This window comes from Chiloscyllium plagiosum, unplaced genomic scaffold, assembly GCF_037043375.1.
Source record: "Chiloscyllium plagiosum isolate Xiang-an unplaced genomic scaffold, Cpla_swu_hap1 HiC_scaffold_8, whole genome shotgun sequence".
In the NCBI taxonomy this organism is placed as follows: Eukaryota; Metazoa; Chordata; class Chondrichthyes; order Orectolobiformes; family Hemiscylliidae; genus Chiloscyllium; species Chiloscyllium plagiosum.
The window spans coordinates 50,981,765-51,005,562 of NW_028270146.1; the positions used below are offsets into that span (position 1 = coordinate 50,981,765).

Consider the following 23,798-nt stretch of genomic DNA (forward strand, 5'->3'; position numbering starts at 1 on the left):
ACCATGCTGGGCACAAGTGGATGGATGACAGAGGCCAAGCCACTAGGTTGTATGCAGATTGTGCCCATGACTGACAGTACAGGATCCCCTTACTGACAACAGCCTGCCTTGACTGGACTGTGGACCAGCCATTATGTACTTTCCAGCATGGCCATTCAATTGAATAAATTCTCATTGTGCTTGTCACGCAGGCAGCTATCACATACTTTAGATATTGGATTGATGCCTGGGAGAGATGTATAGCAAGACTCTCACCCCATCCCTGCACAGGAAAGTTCTCACTGACAAGTATGATAAGCAGACTGTCTATTTCTCTGCACAAAAGAACAGATCAATATTGCAGTACTGGTAGCCTTTGTCTCTGGCTGAAATGCTAATTTTTAACAATGATGGTACATCATAACAAGACAAGGTAAGGAAAGGTGTGGATTCTGACAGCATGCAGTAAGGCACCAGGTGAGCAAGTGCTAAGAGAGCAAATGAGCAGTCCTGAGATGCAGCATGGTCTAATCAGTGAGCTGGATAACTCACTGTGTGTGCAATGTCCTTAAAGCTGCCTTTCAATTCTCTTTTGCTGTGCACCCGGTAATGCAGGTCTGTGCTGTCTAAGCGTCCTGAAAGTGGATTGGAGAAGTGCCAGGAGGATTGTGAGTGGTGGTGAATGTCAGATGTTAGTGTCCAAGGTCAAGGGATGCTCATGGCTGGTGCCCATGGATCATGCCTTGAGATCTTGTTTGGTATTGAATAACATGAGGGTCTCTGAAGCCAGTGGTGAGCTGAAGTCATCAGGGACTTGGTCCAACTTCCATATCAATTTTTCTCAACATTAGGCTTATTTGGCATGTTTGGTAAGATGGGAATCTGAATATTAATGAAGCAAGTTGTGGCCTGAATAAAGCGAGTAACAATCTATAATCCCCTTCAATTGACAACTCACCACTGCCTAATGAGAATCTAGGCAGCTCCTTGGATGCTGCCTGACCTGTTGCGCTTTTTCAGCAACACATTTTCAGCTCTAATGAGAATCTAGCCTTGCATCAGAAAAGATGCATCAAGTTGCTTCTGAAGTCAAGATAGGCCATGTCAGACTTGTCTTGCACTATTCTACCACAAGGCCTGCTATAGCCAAGGATGTTCAGAATCCCATATTTTACTTATTTGCAATACTATTATAATTCATACCTAAAAATAGTTCATGATTAGATCTTTATCATCATACCATGCATTTCGAAGTAATATTTTGTCTAATAAGGTCCCCTTATTCGTGTCTCTCCACATTTACAATAAGTATGAAAGAGTTCTTAGTAAGTATGTAAAGTTAAAAGGATTCCATTTACTCATTCACTTTGAAAGTTTGTAGATTCTATTGCTTCATTGTCAAATGCAAGTGCCAGTGAAAGGCAGATACTAAGGTATACTTACTAGTGGCTTGGAGATTGTGAGGACTGCAGATGCTGGAAAGTCAGAATTGATAAAGTGTGGAGCTGGAAAAAGCACAGTAGGTCAAGCAGCATCAGAAGAGCAGGAGGGTTGACATTTTTGGCAGGACCCTTCATCAGGGCTGGGCAGGGGGAAGGGGGCTGAGAAATAAATGGGGGGTGGGGATGGGGAACGGTAGATGGAATGGCAATAGGTGGATGCAGGTAAGAGGTAAATAAGATTGGTCAGTGGGAAGGGTGGAGAAGATAAGTGGAAAGGGGGTTAGGTGACTCTTACCAGTGGCCTGACCTCCTTCAGGTGAATTAGTCTCGCTCTCACTCCAATCATGCTGAAATAAAATGTCTTGAGGGCCTTGGCAAACTCAGCATCCCAGCTGGGAAATGGGGACTTTTGATCAGATCGATCATTAGCGGATTTCATTGAACCTCCATTTGTAACTAATCCTGGTGAGAAGTTTGGGAGTTAGTTTGCCGGCAATGAATGATAGTTGAAACATATAACATTCAACAAAGCACAATAATAACAGTTTGTATTACCGGAGCTTGAGGGGAGGTTTCTCAGCCTTTCGAGTTCCCTTTGCATTTTGATGTTTTCACTTTTTAAGCTTCGGTTTGCATCTTTGAGGTTTTCAATCTCTTCTTCCAACATTTTGAGTTGCTCAGATAATTTGGATCTACATTTCTCAGAATCCTACATTTGACAACAATGAATCATATTAAAGACAGAATTTGTTTGAAATTATTTCCTTTCGGTGAAAAGAGGCTGCTTCTTTCATCAGAAGGAAAGACCATAAGATCATAAGACCAAAGGAACAGAAATTAAGCCATTTTGTCCATTGAATCTGCTCCGCCATTCGATCATGGCTGACAGGTTTTTCAAACTCATTTTCCCACTTTCTCCCCATAACCTTTGATCCCCTTGGCAAACAAAAACCTATCTATCTCTGCCTTAAATATACTTAATGACCTGGCCTCCACAGCCCTCTGTGGCAATGAATGCCACAGATTCACCACCCTCTGCTCTAAAGGATCTTCCCTTTACTCTAAGGCTATGCCCTTGGTTCTCATTTCTCCTGCCAGTGGAAATATCTTCTCAATGTCCACTCTATCCAGGCTATTTAATATTCTGTAAGTTTCAATTAGATCCGCCCTCATCCTTCTAAACTCCCAGAGTCCTCAAATGTTCCTCATATATTAAGCCTTTCACTCCAGGGATCATTTCCATGAACCTCCTGTGGATCAACTCCAGAGCCAGTACACCTTCCTGAGATATGGGACCCTAAATGTGGCCTGACCAGAGCCTTATAAAGTTTCAGACGCACAACCCTGCTTTGATATTCTAGTCCTCTCGAGATGAATGACAACATTGTATTTTCCTTCCTAATTACTGACTCAACCTGCAAGTTTGCATTAAGAGAATCCTAGACTAGGACTCCCAAGTCCCTTTTCACTCCAGATTTCTGAATTTTCTCCCCATTTAGAAAATAGTCCATGCCTCTAGTCTTCCTACCAAAGTGAATGACCTCACACTTTTTCACGTTGTACTCCATCTGCCACTTCTTAGCCCACTCTCCTAACCAGCTTCCCTGCCTCCTCAATACTACCTGCCCCCTACCTATCTTTGTATCATCTGCAAACTTAGCCAGAACACCCTCAGATCCTTCATCCAGATCATTAATGTACAAAGTGAAAAATTGTGGTCCCAACACTGACCCTGGTTGAACACCACTAGTCACTGGCTTCCAACCTGAGAAGGACCCTTTTATCCCCACTCTCTGCCTTCTGCCAGACAGCCAATATTCCATCAATGCTAATACCTTGCCTTTAACACCAAGACATTAATGATTGCAGATTATATCTAACACTAAATATTAGTTCTTGCTGCGAAATGGAATACAGTTAGGAGTGGTCTACATGTTTGAAAACTGATGCAAATAAATATGAATCAACTGAAAGCTAATATTTCTAGTGCTGAAAAATCTTGTAATGAACAGATTCAGCATACCTGTGGCACAGATGTCCATTGATTTCTATAGCACAGATCCAACAGCACACTACCATTACCAGCTAGTGCAACATGAGCAAACTCAGTCTCCATTTCTTGACAACCTTCTGAAAAACAGAGTTTGGTTACTTTTCCGTTTCTTTATCAACTTGTTTCTTCTGCACTTGAGTATTTTATGGATCTGCTTTGACCAAGTAAGACCAACATTGAAAACCTCTGCATTTTTAAGGTCAATCAGATTGAGAAGGCAATGGAATATTGGAATATGATGGATGAGGACAAGGAGAATAGAAGAAGAGTAAAGGAAAGGTTGGGGAGAAAAGAGTAGAGCAAAGGACTTTGGGAAAGTGCAGGGAGAGAGAATTGGAGAGGGGAGAGGAAGATTGGGAAATGAGGGGTAGGAAGTGAGATGGGTGAGGGAAAAGGTGTAAAATGAGTGAATACTGAAATAGTTAATCTGTTGAGAAAATTTAAGAGGAATTCTTTGTTGAAGAAGGAGGGTGTTGGAGGTGACTAATTTTGCAGAATTATAATGTACAGAATCAGAAAGGAAATTGGATAAATACCTGAAGAGAAATGATTTTACAGGGCTGTGGCAAAAGATCAGGATAATGTACTTAATTTGATCACTCAATCAAAGAGCAGATACTGGGCTGATGGGCAATTAGTTTTCTTGTGTGTTGTATCCTACATGATACATTGACAGCCAATATTGCCAGTAATAGATTCCCAAGTAATTTTAGACAGAAAGTGAAAATTTCAAACAGACATCCATAGAAGAAAACATTAATTGACCAATGTTGAATATAGCTGTTACAGCTGCTAAGAAGTGCTTAGAATGGAAATCAATCATTTGCTGTATCAAGTCCATGAGTAGCTGGCACTGCATGTCTTTTTAGAATGGAAGTTACCAGAAACAAAGCCAAGCACTGGGAATTTCTAATAATGGAATACTCCATCACATTCAACATTCTAATACATATGCGTTTGGCTTTGCCTCAGGCATTACCCTCTCATCTGGAGCACAGACATGCAGCTTGCTCCACATTTCTAGAGCTAGAACTAGCTTTTGAACTAGCCTTTATTCATCACTTAGAGTAAGCCATTGACCAATTTTGCCTCCTCACCTCCTTCAAGTTAAGCACCAACACTGTGTTTACATCTCTTCCACTTGATGATGTCAAAAATGAGAATTCAAAATGAGCAAAACTGCAACAGGAGCCTAAGCATAATCCATCACTTGGTTCACTATAATGCAGTAACTTTGAGGTTTTAATAACAATACAGGGGATCAAATTGCATTTTTTCATATCAGATTTTCTTCATTGCCTGCAAAATGTTTGAATCTCATTTCACACACCTTGCAAACCCCACAGCTCCAGTACTACTGCATGTGTTTTCAAATAACTGAGGAAATCTGCAGTAACATGTTGAATCATGAAGCACATTGTGTAATCCATTTCAAAGTTGGCATTATTCCACACAGCAGGGGTATAGAGCATTGCAGGAAGCCCATACATCATAAACCTGTACACACAAGGAGATATTTGTGAACAAAATCATTGTATGTTTGAAACACAACACTCTGAAACTCTGTGATGTTGAAATCGGAAATTTATACTAAATATTGACAAATCTATGCTTTACATATTGAGAATGTAATATAACATTGCTGAGAATTGATATTAATATCTTCAGATGCTCTTTAAGTACATGTTATAGAGATTTTAATGGTTATATAGTAAGAGTTAAACCGAAATAGATGTGGAGAAACTTCAATTACAAATGTTAACAGTTGTTTTAAATATTCTTCATCATCTGATAAAATTATAATTCACACATTTCTAGTAACAGAGGACTTGAAATTTTTTGACACCATGTAGTGTTGACGTGACTTACACCTGAATTTTCCACTTGGCATTTTTTGTTGCATTTAAATCTGGAACAAATGAGTGTTAAATATTCATCACAGTCTGTGTAGTTTATTAAGCAGCATGTAAACATGACTGAAGTAGTATATGGTATAAGAATGTATGGAGGCATCTAAAAGTACCAACATTAAATATTTTGTAATGCTAGTGTTAGTAATGCTTTCATGTAATTGGTGCTCCACTCGACTGTGTTATGTGATAAGTTTGAAATCTCAACTGAATTGTTCCCAGTAGGAAGATAGTCACTACAAGCAGCATGTTTCTCCAGAAGGAAGGAGAGACCATACTCCCACCAGGAAACTTGAAGAATTGATCTATTCCATACCAGAATTGACTCTCTACAAAGCTGTTGAGCTCTTAGTCTTTAACAAAATTCTACCTGGCACAAGAGCAGCCAGCACTTTACGTACTCTCTTGTTTTATAACTGGAGCAGGAAGAAATTTGCTGCAAATCTTTTATATGTAACAGCATCACTACTGAGTTTCTGTGGCCCACTTAGGAGGAGGTGAAAGAAAATTTGGAAAAAGGTTATGTCTAATTGTGAGCTGCTCATTAAAGTAAATCCTCCCGGGGTTTGAATGCTTTACGTGTCACTGATGTATGTAGATGAAAGCTGGGAAATCTCACCCAATTTGAACTCCTCTGCTGCTGTTTCCTTGGATCCATTTCACTCCTAAACATAGAGTAATCTGCATTTGAAAGTCCATGCGTTTTCCCAGCAGATCATCAGGGTCAACAATGACAGATTCCTCTCCCAGTGGGCTAAACGGGGAATGTACGTAAATCATATCAGTTTTCCACAAATGCATCTTCTCTCAAGTGCTCACTTTTCAATTGAAACGAGTAAAAAGGAATGAGGTGACTTGGTTGGTTTTTGGAAAAATTATGCCCTGAAATCCTGGCTATAGGAGAACTTTTACAAAGTCTCTAATATAGTGATGAATATCTCCAGGTAGCAATGGTAATTCTTATATCAAAATATAAATATTCTGGATGTGTAGGGTTCCAAAATGCATGAAATATAAGCAACTCAAGCATGGTGAATACACAGACCTGTATACATTGCACAGTAATGAGATAGATCAGTCAGCTCAACAGGCCTTAGATACATTTGTACTGTACTTCACATGCGGGACCCTCCTCCACCTCTTTACCCCTAACTCCATATACATCATTTACTAATCCAACCTTTGTAAATTGCTTGATGTCTTACATTAATTTCTTTTCTCCTGGAATTCTTACTTATTGGCTCTGTCAATGTTATTGATCAGCATATTCAACAGCCTTTAAGTTTATGTGGCTCGGCAGGGATATATATGCTTGTGTATACTTTGGGAAGGGAGTATGTTTGCTTGCTGAGCTGGAAGGATCGTTTACAGATGTTTCATCACCATACTAGGTAACATCATCAATGAGCCTCTGGTGAAGCACTGTTGTGATGGTCCAATTTCTATTATATGCTCAGGTTTCCTTGGGTTGGTGATGTCATTTCATGTGTTGATGATGTCATTTCCTGTTCTTTTTCTCAGAGGGTGATAGATAGGATCCAAATTGATGTGTTTGTTGTATGGATCCATTTGGACCTCATCTATTACTCTCAGAGGTAAAGAAGGGGAAATGACATCACAGACACAGGAAATGACATCACCACAGGAAATGGCATCACCAACCCGAGGAAACCTAAACACATAAATAGAAAGTGGGCCATACCACCAGTGCTTCACCGAAGGCTCACTGATAATGTTACCTAGTATGATGTTGAAATGTCTGAAAATGAACCTTCCAGCTCAGTGAGCAAACATACATCCATTATCTCAACCTGAGCTACAAATCTTCTCCAAACTTGCTAATACTTTGCAAGCCTTGCCTAGCAAGCAGTGCCTCCCATGCAGTTTATGCACAGTTAAAAACCTTTAGTGTCTCACTTGTATTGTTTAGATGTGAAGTCCTGATCATATTACAGAGCCTGGATTCATTCTTTCACCAATAACAAATCATTCTCAGCTCAACTAAATGTTAGGCTCATTTCAGAGAAATGTACACAAATTTCCTCATTCAAAGCCAATTCATTTACAGAGGATTAAAAATGGATGCGCAAAGTAACAAATACATAATTCGTATTTGCACATTCTCCCCATGTCTGCATGGGTTTCCTCCTGTTCTCCGGTTTCCTCCCACAGTCTAAAGATATGCAGGTTTGGCTAGGCTAAAATTGCCCATAGTATCCAGGGGTATGTTAGGTGGATTAGCCATGGGAAATGCAGAGTTACAGGGATAAGGTAGGGGGTATGGGTCTGGGTGGGATGCTATTCGGAGGGTCGGTGTGGACCTGAAGGGCTGAATGACCTGCTTCTACACTGGAGCGATTCTCTGATTCTATAATGGTGAAGCCTCCCTTGATAGGTTATTGAGGTGGAATCATTACCCTCAATCTACCCGAATTAATTTGGGGCAAGTATGATTAAGTTGGTGAAAAAAATTAGCCATATCAAAATATTCTCAAATGACCTCAAATTTTGTTGTAGTTTGACATCAAAGAACAATGATTGAAAGTTGAAGTGAGAACACAAGGCCAAGTGGTAAAATTCAAAGTAAAATTAATTTTCCAATTATTGTTACAGCACTTGTGAATATTTATGAAAATTTCAACAGCTACAGAGTCCTATCAAGTTGTTAGTTATATTACTGAAAGCAAATATCTTACTGCACAGTTACATTATCCATCACATTTTCTACAGCTACAGTAATAAATATTTATGTTTAACACCGCTGTTACGTAATCCTGCTCTTGAGTTTACTTTGAAATGAAAATTTAGACTTGGAATGCTGTTAGAAGCAGGCAGAATTAATATGATATTTATTGGCTGAATAAATCAGAACTTGGAAAAATTCAGATCAATCTGTTGTGGCTCCGATTAGATTCCTTTTAATAAATATGATGGCTGTAGACTTTCTAGTAGTCAAAAGTTTTTTTTGCCATCTGCATAATGTCATTTTATCTTTCAAAGACTTGGTTCCACATTTCAGATAAAGAGGAATGTTATTGCATCACCATAGTCTTACCAGACCATAGGGGCTGTTGTCTCAGCAGAGAGAGAAGCAACTGGTTGTGATTTAACCTGAGGGCCACTAGACTTCAGGTGAGGGAAGAGGTTGAGAAGGAGAGTCCTTCATGGTAACCTCAAACTGATGATGGGAATTAAACCCACACTGTTGGCATCACACTACTTTGCACACCAACAATCCAGCCAACTGAGCTAAGGCTGCTTTTAATTTAATCACTTCCCTTTAGCAACTGTACGTATGATCTCTGGTAATCCACTGGCTCCAGTAAAATTAAACTGCTTGATGGAGGTGCTGTGCCAATCAACTATCCAACGCTACTGGAATTTTAACAGCCTGACCACCCTTTAGTAAACTGTAAGCTGTAAGTACCTAATTAATCTCTACTTAAGACGTTATTGTCACGGAGACTGGTATTTTACCAATAGCAAGGCTGCCTATGCCACATGACCAAGGCAGCTGAATAAACTCTGGGAACCTCACTTCAGATCAGGAAACAAGCCTACTGTTTGGGCACCCGATACCCAATGGAGTCTCTCTCCCTACACCCCAAAATTGATTGGTATTTGGAGGATCCAAATTGATCCAATCTGATTAAACCTCCGTCTTGTCTCTCTATCCCAGGACCAGTGTCATGGGGAGAAGAAGCAATAGTTACCTTAATTCCTGATCTCTCAATATTGTTTCCATACTCTATCAATTGAGAAAATCTCCCATCGTAAAAGCCGGAATGGAAAGTCAGTCAAACATTAGCTAACATTAACCTATAATTCATGTTAATCATCCTAGCACTGCTTAAAAAGTTGGTGAAATGCAGGAAATAAAGGAACAGGAGTAGGCCATTCAGCCACTCGAACCTGTACTATACCAAAACTGACCTGTGGTCTAACTCCATATACCTGCCTTTGGCCCATAATCCCTTAATATTTATGCTTGACAAAAAATGATCTATCTCAAATTTAAAACTAACAACTGATCCAGCACCCACTGCCATTTGTGGAAAACAGTTGTAAACTCTAACCACCTTTTGTGTGTAGAACTGCATCCTAACATCTCTGCTGAACATTCTGGCCCTTATTTTTAGACTTTGCTCCGCATTCTAGATTTTCCAACTAGTGGAAATAGTTTAATTTTATCTACCTTGTTTTTTCCTACTGAAACCTTTAAAACTTTGATCAGATCACCACTTACCCATCTAAGTTCTAGAGAAAACAGGTCTAATTTGTATAATTTCTCCTCATAACCCCTGAAGTTCAGGTATCATTCTTGTAAACCTACATTGTGCTCCTCCCAAGAGTGTTAACATTTTATGGTCATGTTTTGAGCTTACTTTCCACTTGGTGAGCAGGGCAGCAATCTGATCTGTATAATGGCCTCTTCTTTTCCTCGATAATTAATAGCCTCCACCTGGTCTTCATAAGCTATGCAATACGCCAAAGTTTCCAACCACACATGGGCACTGCAACACATTTACAATGGTTCATGTTGATAGAAAAATGGGCATTAATCATTTTATTGATGAATTTATCATTTTTGATTATTCAATTTCAAAATGTATCAAATATTACTGGTTTTTTTTAATGCTACCACTTTTAAAACAGAAACCTCCTCCTTGTGAGCATTCCGGTAAATGATTTGCCTTCTCCCACTGAGCATTTGAAGACCACTTAGAGATTAAAATGCAAATAGCTCTGGAATATTGTTAATAAGCTCCATTGTCTCAAAAATAATGAACCCTCCTGGGGGTTATACCCTCATTATACCCTCCTGAGATAGTTACCACACCTGTAATCTGAATTCTTGTTTAGAATTCTTCTCCATTTTAATTGCTTCATCATTGCGTTTGACTACCTTCAGTCTAAGTTTTGGAGTTCCCTCCATAAACCACTCATCCTGTCTACAACCCTATTGTCATTAAATACCTGTCTTCAAACCTGGCTATTTGACCAAGATTTTGGACAGCCTTCCTGATAATTCCTGATGTGACCATATCAAATTTAGTTTGGAATGCTCTTGTGAGTAATCATGGTAATGTTTAATTATGTTTAAAGTGAAATACAAATTTCTTTTTGGTATTCCAACTAATTTGTCCTAAGGAGCATTGCAGAAAACAGATCTCTGAAAACTAACCTTTTGTGAATATAATCCAATGTCATTGTGATACAGATTAAAACAAAATCCCTTTGAGACAAAAGGTTACATGGGCAATAATCAATAAAAAGCTTAATGAAAACAGAATGCTTTAACAGTACGTGCTTTCTGCTTTTTACCTCCCAAGATGCAAGATTTCAACAGAATCCCAGAATGGATCTTGTTCCACCATATTAGGTATTGTTCCATTTTCTAGAAAGTGTTGGTAGATGCCTTCAATTAAAAGCTTTCGATCAGTGAACTTGTCCCGTGGCCAGATCTCGACCTTGAAATAGACCATTAGCCATTTTGATTTCCAGTCACAGACTCTGAACACAGAAATAAATGCCTAGAGGACCTATTGGTTTGATCAAGTATGGCATGTGAAAGATGAACATGCTTGTACCAGTCTAGAAAAAAACCACAAAACAAATAAAAGCCAGTTTCCAGCTTGATTAGTGGGCTACCTTCCCTGAAGGATATTAATGAATCAGTCGGGTCTTTCCAACAATCTGACAGCACATCATGATTTCCTTTTTCCTGCAACAGCCTTCAAATGACTGAATTTATTGTAATTCATTTCACAATTTATCATGGTGGAATGTGACCTTATGACCTCTGGGTATCTAATCCATATTTTGTCTGTATAGTAATGCACCCAAGTGTAAGTGCTGTGCAGTGGGAATAATCAAAAGTGACATCATGTTCAGAGCTCCTCATGTTAGCAACCTCTTGTCATTAGCCTTGGAGGTTCTTGGCCGAGGTAAGGCACTTTGCTACAAGAAGATGGAAAAATTCAATTTTTGAATTTCTCTGAAGTTCTGTTGTTGTATTCAGCTCATTATGGAATTGGCAGAGGTCCAGTAAGTTTCCAGAGAAAGTCGAAAGAAAACACATGCATGCTCACCCTTGCTGTATAATCTAGTAAATTATTCAGTGTCATTATTCTTACTGTGGGAGCAACCAGATAGAAGGAAATATTTGAATTAACTTGGCATGACTCCATTTCCTCATAACTCAGACTTCTACATGATTGCTTGCAAGATCCTATCATACCTTTAGCCCCTGCCACAATATTGACTATGCAGAGGTTTTACTTACAGGATCACAGGTCAAATATGGGATGAGACTCACACAAATTCAAGGAACATTTTTTTTAATTAAAAGAAAAATAAGAACAGGATTTTTATTCTACATCTTTTCACAATTTTTCATAAGTTTCTCTCTGGACAGTTAACAATGCTGACAAGACTGCATTTGTTGCCTATTCTAATTTACCTAAGAAGGTGACATTTGTCTTTTGTAAGTGTATGAATGATTAGGAGGCTTTGGAGTTAAATGGATAGTATAAAACTTGACTAAGGTAAAGTACAGACTAAGCTCTTTAGTTGAAGTATTATAACACTTATTGAATGTCAATATATTGTTGGGAAAGAATGTTTCACTAATTAGAATTTTCCAAAATATTTGTATTAACCTGATTTGATTTGAAATTCTACCTGAACAGAATAGAACTCCTGATGTCACTTACCTGTTTCGTTACCTTGTTTATTACCTTCACAATAATTTCTTTTTCTAATCCCTCTCCCTTGGCATCTGTTGACGTCAGGTTTTTCACCTCAGGTTCAAAGATAACCCCCTTCAGAAAGATGAAAATGCACGATTATATTGGTACTGCATTAAATTACCTTTCTTTTAATCATTTTAGCCTATTTTTCCTCTGTCATTTTATGTTCTTGACACCACTCATCATTTCAAGGATGCAAATTAGGAAAGTAAACTTTTCCCAGGCCACCAAACGTCCAGTTCTCAAATTAACCTCAGAGAGTCATGGTATGGATTGAATACTGATGGTTTTACCTCTTTGTGGCAAATATTTATTTGCAATATGGGATATTTCTTCATGTATTAAGTGTCTTTTGCAACTTTGGACACCCCAAAGAATTTTACATCTAACAAACTACTTCTGAAATGCAGATTCCACTGTAAATGAGAAAAGATAGCAGTCAATTTGCACACAGAAAGATCCAAAAACAAGTTGATATTCTGTATCATCTTGATTGAGGATAATCATTAATAAAGATCCGAGGAAAACATTCCTCTTCTTCAAAAAGAGGGCACAAATTCAGTTCAACATCTCAACTGCAAAAGGCACCTTTGACAGCAGAGGGCTTGCTCATTACTAGACAAATGTACTCAGGGCTCAGCAGTGGAATTGAAACTCACAAAATTTCTAACCAGGTCAGAGTGCTACCAGACTCTGCAGAGCAATGTTTACTGCAACTAGAGTTGCACATTTTCACACAGTATAGGCCACAACACTCACTACATTTTATTCTTTGGAGGTAATTTTAACCAGGGCCTTGTTGGTGTGTTTGATGTAAACATTCAAGACATGCAAAACCGAAGCCAATCCATCCATTCTTAGGTTTAACAAAGGCAGGGAGAGGGGATAGCTGTCAATCTACTTTAATGACATGGATTGGCCACTTGTATACTGTAACAAGGCTGTGAGCCTCTTTTACAAGTTTAACATTGACTGGCCTGTATTCCTTGGCAGCTCAAGGAAAGCAGGCACTGCTTCAGGAAGAGATATGTGCCCTTATTGAGCTGCTTGTGGACCTATAGGACTAGGTGGAGCCAATGTAGCCTGAGTATTAATCCCTTCAGAGCCATTGTCTTTTCAAACATTTTTGCTAAGCATTTTTTCCCTATTGTTATCCCATGATAGAGTCATTATCTGGAGGACCTTTAATCCCATGAATTTTCTTCAGAGAGGAACATCTCTCCTACTTCAGATAGTTACCACATAACATCATATAGGGATCTTCATCCTTATAAATGTCCATCATGGAAGATGGCAGCTGTGTTGAAACAAGTACAAGCCTGCTGACTGAGCCCTGGCTGTATACTTGGTAATGCTGAGTGTCCTCAGAGTATCCTTTCCTTTACAGTTTTTCCAAAGGGAAGCTGGAATAACTAGTTTTTTTTTTGTCATACACTTGGAAATTGTTCGTGATTGTGGAATGCTGTCAGAGGTCTCAGTATGCATTCTTGATCGTCTCACGGGATTTCAGGTCTAGCCATTGTTCCACATAGTACTGGCAAACGGTAGCACACTGTTGATCATTCTTTTGCTCTTGTCAATTTTTACTGAGCCTTCTTTAGGCTTGGTGGTGGTAATTTCTTCTTGGCCACATGAAGTATTTCTTTTATGCCATTGTAAGTAATCTCCACAGATTTGTTTCTTCCTATTTCTCACCATGGTTCAACTTTCTCTGGAGTTGGATAGTTTATGTAACACTGTATTGAATTCTTCAATCAATTTTTAGATTGTATATTATATTCGTATTATTGACTGTTATGTGGCAATCCATCAATTTCATGCTTTGAAAATCTGTTTACTTGTAATAATCTATCTCTGGTTTGCTCATTAGAGTTTCCCATTTTTTATCAGTGTTTTCCACCTTTTAAATAATCAAAATAGTGGCTACCATTTATCCTAATATTTCAATAAAAGTAAAATACTGTGAATGTTGGAAATCTAACCCAAACACAGTGAATGCTGGAGAAACTCAGCAGGTCTACAAGTATCAGTAAGTAAAATAGTTAATGTTTTGAGTCCAGTATGACTCTTCTTCAGAAATACGGTTTCAACCTAAATACATTCTGAGGCCTTCCTAATCCTGGTCTAAACTTATCCCTGGTCTAAAGTTCTTTTCTGACCTTTTTACTGTTTCTTGCAGCTGCACCTGCTATAAATTAATGATGATGGTGATGACACTGTTTTTGTACTCCCTTGGTCTTCACAATATTTATCATAAAGTTACTCCTGGCTCCTTCAGGCATCTCTACCTTTATATCCTGGACCCAGTAGTTGTTCCTTATCGGGTCCGCCAGGGTCACTCAATTCCCGACCTCATTATAGCCTTGGTTCAGATATATGCTAGAGAGCTGAATTCCAGAAGTGAGGTGAGAGTGACAGCACTTTACATTAAGGCTGCATTCAACCAAGTGTGGTATCAAGGACCCCTAGCAAAACATGAATCAATGGGTATCACGAGGCAAACCCTTGGCTGGTTGGAGTCATACCTGACACAAAGGAAGATGATTGTTGGAGGTCATCTCAGCTCCAGAACAAATCTGCAGGATTTCCTCAGGGTAGTGTCCTAGATCTAAGTATCTTCAACTGCCACATCAATGACCTCCATCTGTCATAAGGTCAGAAGTGGAAATGTCCACCAATGATTGCACAATGTTCAGCACCATTCACAACTCCTCAGATACTGAAGGAGTCCATGTTGAAATGCAAAATGATCTGGATAATATACAGATTAGGGCTGACAAGTGACAAGTAACATTAATTCCACTCAAATACTAGGCAATGACCATCTCCAATAAGAGACAATCTTATCACCATCCCTTGATATTCAGTTGTATTGCCATCACTAAATCCCCATCAACATCTTGATGGTTACCATTGACTAGAAGCTCAACTGAACCCACTACATAAACACAGTGGCATCAAGAGTAGGTCAGAAGATAGGAATACTGCATTAGGTAACTCACCTCTGACTCCCCAAAGCCTGTCCATCATCTTCAAGGCATAAGTCAGGACTGTGATGGAGTAGTCCCTACTTGCCTGGATGGGTACTCAAACAACACTCAAGAAGTTTGACACCACCCAGGAAAAAGCAGCCCACTTGATTGGCATCACATCCATAAACATCCAATCCCTCCAGCACCTTCCAAACCCATGACCACTATCACCTAGAAGGATAAGGGCATCAGATATATGGGAACACCATGACCTGCAAGTTCCTCTCCAAGCCACTCACTATCCTGACTACGAAATACATCACTGTTCCTTCACTGTCACTGAGCCAAACTTCTGGAATTCCTTCAGCATTGGGGTCAACCTACACCACATGGACTGTGCTGGTTCAAGAAGGCAGCCCACCACCACCTTCTCGAAGACATGTAGGGATGGGCAATAAAAGCCAACCAGTGATGCTCAGGTCCCATGAGTGAATAATAAAACAAACATTCTTTAGCAAGATTTCTGTAGTTTCTAAGTTTGGCCAAACTTTCTCTGTTTTTCCAACTCACTCTTGCCTCAATGTTTCTCACTGGCTTCTGAATGTAGTTTTGCCTTTGGGTGTGGAGCTTGCATTTTTGCTTCTTCTAAGGGCACTGCTCTGTCTCTTATGGAGTCATAGAGTTATACAACTTGGAAACAGACCCTAATTCTAGATTAATCTAGTCCTATTTCCCAACTACTAAACTTTTCCTACTCATATACCCATCCAGATGCCTTTTAAATATTGTAATTATTCCATACACACTCTGTGTGAAAAACATGCCCCTCAGGTCCTTTTTAATTTTTTCTCTTCACACCTTAAACCTATGCCCTCTAGTTTTGGACTCTGCCATCCCTGGGAGAAAGACCTTGGCTATTCATCATATCTGTGCCCCTCATGATTTTATAAACCTCTAGAAGGTCACCCCTCAACCTCCCATACTCCACAGAAAATAGTTCCAGCCTATTCAGCCTCTACCTCATAGCTAAGAGAAGCCAGGAGGGTCATGAGAAGTCCTTAGCAGATAGGATCAAGGAAAATCCTTCTATAGGTATATCAAGATTAGAATAATGACTAGAGAACGATTAGAGCCAGTCACAGATAATAGTGGGAAGTTATGCGTGGAGTCCGATGAGATAAGGGAAGCACTAAGTGAATATTTTTCACCAGTATTCACACCAGAAAAAGACAATGTTGTCGAGGAGAATACTGAGATACAGGCTACTAGACTAGATGGGATTGAGGTTCACAAGGAGGAGGTGTTAGCAATTCTGGAAAGTGTGAAAATAGTTAAGACCCCTGGGCCAGATGGTATTTATCCTAGGATTTTCTAGGAAGCCAATGAGGAGATTTCAGAGCCTTTGGCTTTCATCTTTATGTCATCACTGTCTAGAGGAATAGTGCCAGAAGACTGGAGGATAGCAAATGTTGTCCCCTTGTTCTAGAAGAGGAGTACAGACAACCCTGGTAATTATAGACCAATGAGCCTTACTTCAGTTGTGGGTAACGTGTTGGAAAAGGTTATGAGAGATAGGATTTATAATCATCTAGTGAGGAATAAGTTGTTTAGGGATTGTCAACACAGTTTTGTGAAGGTTAGGTCATGCCTTGCAAACCTTATTGAGTTCTTTGAGATGGTGACCAAACAGATAGATGAGGGTAAAGTGGTTGATGTGGTTTATATGGATTTCAGTAAGGCATTTCATAAGGTTCTCCATGGTAGGTTATTGCACAAAATATGGAGGCATGGGATTGAGGGTGAATTAACGGTTTGGATCAGAAATTGTCTAGCTGAAAGAAGACAGATGGTGGGAGTTGATGGGAAATGTTCATCCTGGAGCTCAGTTACTCATTGTGTACCGCAAGGATCTTTTTTGGGCCACTGCTGTTGTCATTTTTATAAATGATCTGGATGTGGGCATAGCAAGATGGGTTAGTAAATTTGTGGATGACATTTACTAATGTCTATGTCGGTGGAGTTGTGGATAGTGCTGAAGGATGTTGCAGGTTACAGAGAGACATAGATAAGCTATAGAGCTGGACTGAGAGGTGGCAAATGGAGTTTAATGTGGAAAAGTGTGAAGTGATTCACTTTGGAAAGTGCAACCGGAGTAAAGAATACTGGGCTAATGGTAAAATTCTTGGTAGTGGAGATAAGCAGAGAGATCTCGGGGTCCATGTACATAGATCCCTGAAATTGACCACCCAGGTTGTTAGGGTTGTTAAGAAGGTATATGTGTGTTCGCTTTTATTGATAGAGGGATTGAGTTTTGGAGTCACAAGGACATGCTGCAGATGTACAAAACTCTGGTGCGGCCACACTTGGAGTATTGCATATAGTTCTGGTCATTGCATTATAGAAAAGATGTGGAAGCTTTGGAAAGGGTTCAGAGGAGATTTACTAGGATGTTGCCTGTACAGAGGGAAAGTCTTATGAGGAAAGGCTGAGGGATTTGAGGCTGTTTTCGTTAGAGAGAAGAAAGTTGAGAGGTGACTTAATTGAGACTTATAAGATAATCAAAGGGTTAGATAGGATGGACAGTGAGAGCCTTTTTCTTCAGAGGTGATGGCTAGCATGAGGGGACATAGCTTCAAATTGAGGAATGATAGATGCAGGACAGATGTCAGAGGTAGTTTCTTTACTCAGAGAGCAGTAGGGGCATAGGACGCCTTGCCTGCAACTGTAGTAGACTCGCCAACTTTACGGGCATTAAGATGGTCATTGGACAAACATATGGATGAAAATAGAATAGTGTAGGATAGATGGACTTCAGAATAGTTCCACAGGTTGGCATAACATTGAGGGCTGAAGGGCCTGTACTGCACTGTAATGTTCTGTGTTCAATGCATCGTATCATGCTTCTTATCTGTGATCATATTTCAGCTGCTGGCTAACTGTATTTGTCTTCTTAAAGCAGCAATGCTCTTAGAGTGATAAGTTAACTTGCATGAAATTTGATCTTTTCTTCTGATCCTTCTGGATTTCAAATTCTCATCATGATGGTCAGATCTGCACCACTGCAGACATTTTGTATTGTCCCAAATGACCACTGCGGGCAGTATTTGTCACATGTTTAAGTGTGTAGAACAGAATTAAAGTTTTTGAATAGTTCGTAGCTGCTAATTGTTAATTGTCTGGGCCTAACTAGTGATTAGTGGTAAAGAAAATGCCACTATAGAGTATCTACAGAAGATGCACCTTTCTCAGATGATAATGAGGTTTATTGCATGATTGCAATATGTACGACTACATTCAGGCCGGCAAAATTACTGGCGCCTCAGGGAGCTGACATAAAGACATTTGCTCATAACAAAACCTTGAGCAAAACACTTGGTGAATCTTACATTTTTTTTGCTAATTCTGGGTTGCATCAAATTTTTTGAAAGGTTTATCACATGACCTTATACAGCGAACAGCAGCTCAGGAACTTTACCTGGTGCTGCAGCCTGTAAGAGAGGCCTGTTAATCAGGCTGCGTTCTTGACAGGAGAATTTGCAACATGCATATGGACACAACTCTATAACACCTTGTCAGACAAAGCACCGCCTCTGTCAATATCAAGGCTCACTACTTTATGATTCTGGAAAATATCTTTAACAAAGGAAGAGAATTTGTAAGTAATTTGTAATTAATGACAATCCACAGTAACAACGGCGCGTGGACAAGAATTGTACTCCTCTGCAAATGTAACTCATTGTGACTTCACAACCTGTGGTTTTATTATGAGTTTCAGCTCCATGGAGCTCTGCAGTATATTGCATTGCTGAGGTAGGGTTAAAAAACCAAGATCTTAACTGCAGTCAAAATGAAGTGCACTAGAATCATCACATGAAATGGACCTTGTTAAGTTCTTCACTTATTTGGTTTGCTTGAGCCACCATTGGCATGATTGCTATAAAGTCATGAAAAATTCTGGCCAAATCAGGATCCAGATTTTCCTTCAGTTCTTCTCCCATTCCTAAAAAGGTACAAGAAGCAAAAATTGGTGTCAAAGGATAAAAGCAGTTGTTCAATAATTACATAAGCTAGCTATGAAAAAGTGCAGATGGAAAATAGAGAACATATAAGAAACTAAATACATGTCTGTAGCTCAGGAAAAGAAATCACTGTAACATTGTAGCTGAGGAATTATGAACTTAATAATTTTCTTGGTTGTTGTATATTCTATCTCATTCCAACTTCATACCAAAATTGGAGAAAATTTATACCGAATCAGCACAGATTAGTTTTTACAAATGGACATTTCCCGACTTCATAAATGAGTGTAGTTGGATCTTTCATTTGTCAGATAACTTTTTCATAGACAACATCTTTTAAGAAATTTAACTCCTTAAGTGAGTATAAGTACAAGTGTAAATATTAAGTGGCACTGTGCAATGTCATGTTGCCTATGGACATCTAGAATATTTAGCTGGTAGCTCTGCAGTAAATGTCATTGCTGTTCAGATTTAGAGGGAGCATTTTCTAACTTATCATTCAGAAATTATTTTCTAATGGGTGGCACATTTTCTATAATTGTTTCAAATTGGGAGTATCCCAAAACATTACTGTGCAGTAAAACAAGTTATTAAAATATTGTATAAAATCACTTATCGACTTAAAACAATTGTAAACTAAAATTAACAGAGCATTTGCTTGAAATTGGCACAGAGCAAGGCCATTACTATTTATTGGTGATGCATTGGTCAGACTCCTATACTTTACATGGGATTCTGGTTACAATTTTAGGATAGAGCTTGCAGGTATTTTGAAATCAGCTTATTCAGCAACACTATTGTACACCTCTGAAACAGGTAGGACTTGAGTGTGGGCCTCCTGGCTCAGAAGTAGGGGCACTAACACTCTGCAACTTGAATGGAGCTTGCATCATTCACTCTTCAATGAGTTTCACAAGTGTTACAGCAAATGGTGCTTTAAACAACAATAAGGTTTTTATGACACCAGGAGAGGCAGGGGTTCTGGGCTAATCTGACTCTGGGCTATCAAGAGGCAGTCTCCATTTCCATTGGCACCTGGAAACACCGAGCTGTGAACTGGATGTCATAGAATCATACAACATGGAAACAGAGCCTTCGGTCCAACTCGTCCACGTTGACAATGTTCCCAAACTAAATTAGTCCCATTTACCTGCAGTTGGCCTATATTCTCCAAATATTTTTCTATTCATGAACTTATCCAAATGTTAGAAATATCCTTTCTAATTACAATAATACTTCTGTTAATCAAAAACGCTGCTGCCTCTCCTCTCTTGCCTCCCTTTCCATCTTTCCTATGGCATTTAAAACCTAGAACATTAAGCTGCCAGTCCTGTCCTTCCCTCAGCCAAGTTTCTATAATAGCTATGATGTCTTAGTCCCATGTTCCCATATAAGCCCTGGTTCATCAGCCTTACTTGTAAGACCCTTTGCATTGAAATAAATGTGATTAATTCTTCAGAGTTACCTAATTCTCGAACTAGATCTTGACTGCCTTTTCTAATTAACTTGCTCCCTTCTACTTCAGAACCATCCTCATTTGTATATTTTTACAGCTACTTAGGAACTCCCCTGCACCACTTCTTTAATAGTTTAAAGGTTCCCAAAATAGAACTGGCAAATTTCCCTGCCATGATATTAGTCCCTTCCCAGTTCAGGTGATATTTTTAGTAGGTCTTTTCTGTCCCAGAAGAAATCCCAATGATCCAAAAATCTGAATTCTCACGCATTGCCTGTCTTTTCAGCTATTGATTTATCTGCCCTATCTTTTTATTCCTACTGTCATTAGAACGTGGCACAGGGAGTAAACTAGAGATTACTACCTTTGAATTTCTGTTTTTTAACCTTCTACTAACCTCTTATATTCACTCTGCAAAGCCTTAACCCATTTCCTAACTATGTCCTTCCTCCCAATGTGCACCACAACTTCTGGCTTCTCACTCTCCCCTTTGGCAATATGTTTCAATTGTTTTGAGATGTCCTTAGCCCTGGCACCAGGAAGGCAACATATTAACCTAGATTCATGCTCCCAGCTGCAGAATCCCCTGTCTGTCCCCTATAACAATTATCCTGTTAAGTCTTGACAAACCGTGCTTAACATATAGGATTCATTCTTAGTGCCCAAGATCTGACTGCCACTTCTTTTTTCCCTCTGAGAGACCATGCCCTTCAACAGCACCTAAAACGAAATATCTGTTTGAGATACGAATAGCCACAGGAGACTTCTGATCTATCTTTTTAACTTTCCTGGTAGTCACCCATCTGATCCTGCAGTGTAATCACTTCTCCACATCTACTAAACATCACACTCTGCATCTTTTGAAAGCCCTCAGTAATATTAAGTCTAAAGGAAGAAGTTCTTAAAAGCATCTTATACATAAAGAAGTACCCTTCCGTACCCAAAGATTTTAACCTTAAGAATGCAAAAAAAATTTAAAACCTCCTCCTCAAGTCCTCTACCAGTCAGCTTTCAAATCTCCAGATCAACAGGAGAAAAATCTCTAACCAGAGCCATTAACCAAGCACTTGGATGGGCCATTCCCACAAGCTCCTTATGTAAACCAGTTTCTCTTTCATTGTGTATTTTATTTTCACATTTTTTTGATTGTTTGGTCTCACTTTCACGTGAAATCAATGGTCAAACACAAGCATGTGTGCACTTTATAGTTCATACCTATTGATACATGTGAACAGAAACACCAATTTTGGCACGGAACACTGTTAACAAAGGTAAAATCAACACAGCGGCTTGTAATCTTTTTAGACTTCATCATATCAGAAGTCAGAACCTACTTTCTACTGCAGTAAGGACATGTATCATCATCACACACGGGCATAGTCAGATACCCTCGTTAGATAAGTAACTAAAGACTTCTTGAAGATACTTTTGATTACTTTAAGGAAAATGAGCAGGAAGCAGGGATTTGGTTTTATTTGATTACAATAAAATGAACACATCTGTAGCTTGTAACTAGCTGGTCATTAATTTTTGTTTTGCTTGTCATGATGAAGAACAGGACTGTACAAATATAGCTCTGACTCAGACCTGTCTTCCTAAGCACCATCAATATGTTTATATAGACGGCTAAATATTGTTAGACTCAAAATGAAACATACCTACATTCACCTTTCCAAACCCTTCAATAGATGCCAATTCAGAAGCAAAAAATTCATAGTTGTATTTATGAATTTTATCTCTGTCATTTCGTTCATGTGGGAAACCCACGTACAAGTAGAATGAACAGGATCCAATTATAACTCTGTCCTGCCAAGGCAGAAAACAATTGTTACTGCCATTATTTGCTCTATGTTAGAGGATAGGGCAGGTCTTTATGATCTTTATGAAACAACTTCTGATTTGTTATGCAACTATACATTAAAAATACAAATCAAATACTCTTAATAATTGAAGTTTTAGAATGCTATATTCAGCATTCCTTATGTGTGGGATTAGTTAAAAGGTACTATAAAACAATTCAATAAAGATTGAACATAAATTTTTAGATTGCCTTTCTGATGAATTATTCCACATTCCCTCTTACTTTTGAATTAACCAATCATCATTTGGAATTCTTATAGGTACTGTTAATGCCAATCATCATCATTATAGTGTCATGTAGCCTTGAAGTTACCAAGATTACCGCACACAAGTTGCAGCCAGAGGTTGTTGGTTCACATCCCACTCACACACAAAAATCTAGGCTGAAACCCCAGTGTAGTCATGAGGGCATGCAATACTGTCACAGAAACCATCTTTTAGATGATTTCTTAAATGAAAGGCAATGTCTACTTTCTTGGGCAAATAAAAAAGTTCCTATGGAAATATTTAAAGATGAACAGCTGACTTATCCCTGGCCCTGATTTTCAAGTCTCCTTCAATGTCAGAATGGAGGCAGAGGCTTTATAAAGGGTGGGAGAGATCCAATTCTGGAATTCTCATCTCTCATTCCTGGATTGTGAGTTCATAAGGTGTTCACACTTAAAACCCTGTTGCTGATTCTATCAATGAGTCTTGGAGTTGTATCTGTTCCTGTTGATATGATTGCCAGTTGGCCTTATCATGAATGATTGACTATGCTTCAAGACTCACAAAGGAAATCATTAGCAAGAGCTGTATACAAAATCACAAGGGAAATGTTTGCTTTGATTCAGAGAAAGCAAATTATACTTTCTTTGATTTTCTTTCAAAGTCTTGATGCTTAAGAAGGAAAAGATGAAATGGTGGCAAGTGAGGGAAAGTTTTTTGTAATTGATGCTGCAAAAGACTGCCTGATTGACACTTGTGAGGTTGTGGAAAAAACACTTTTTTGAAGATTTTTTTGAATGGGTTTTTCATTTAAATTGCCCCTGTTACTATATTGCTCATTGATTCTATACATAGTGAATGAGTCAAAGGTCAGAGAGGATGCAGGGGAACGTGGAAAAGGAAAAGGAAGATTGAGAGGGGGCAAGAGTTCATGAGAGACATAGGGAGAGAGTGAGAGAGAGAGAGAGAGAGATGGGTTGTGAGGTGGTGTGAGGCTACTTTGCTTTTAGATAGACCACACGGGGTGACTCGGTGGCTCAGTGGTTAGCAATGCTGCCTCGCAGCGCCAGGGACCCACATTCAATTCCAGCTTTGGCAACTGTATGTATGGAGTTTGCACATTCTCCCCATGTCTGCGTTGTTTCTTT

The 23,798-nt window shown here is 39.1% G+C and overlaps 1 protein-coding gene across 4 annotated transcripts in view; it reads right to left on the reverse strand.

The window, feature by feature from the left end:
- Window positions 1–23,798, reverse strand: part of LOC122553559 (kinesin-like protein KIF28) — a 103,916-nt gene that overhangs the window by 32,632 nt on the left and 47,486 nt on the right. Inside the window, exons 14-23 of one of the 4 annotated variants that reach the window (XM_087989824.1) lie at window positions 22,242–22,389; window positions 18,990–19,108; window positions 12,125–12,208; window positions 10,710–10,855; window positions 9,770–9,898; window positions 6,004–6,138; window positions 4,805–4,971; window positions 3,445–3,551; window positions 1,977–2,130; window positions 1,717–1,883 (exon numbers count right to left, since the gene is read on the reverse strand). In XM_087989824.1, the coding sequence (XP_087845950.1) occupies window positions 1,717–1,883; window positions 1,977–2,130; window positions 3,445–3,551; window positions 4,805–4,971; window positions 6,004–6,138; window positions 9,770–9,898; window positions 10,710–10,855; window positions 12,125–12,208; window positions 18,990–19,108; window positions 22,242–22,389 (1,356 nt within the window). Of the gene's footprint in view, window positions 1–1,716; window positions 1,884–1,976; window positions 2,131–3,444; window positions 3,552–4,804; window positions 4,972–6,003; window positions 6,139–9,769; window positions 9,899–10,709; window positions 10,856–12,100; window positions 12,209–18,989; window positions 19,109–22,241; window positions 22,390–23,798 lie in introns of all 4 variants that reach the window. The other 3 variants (XM_087989823.1, XM_043697544.2, XM_087989825.1) reach the window with 3 other exon arrangements.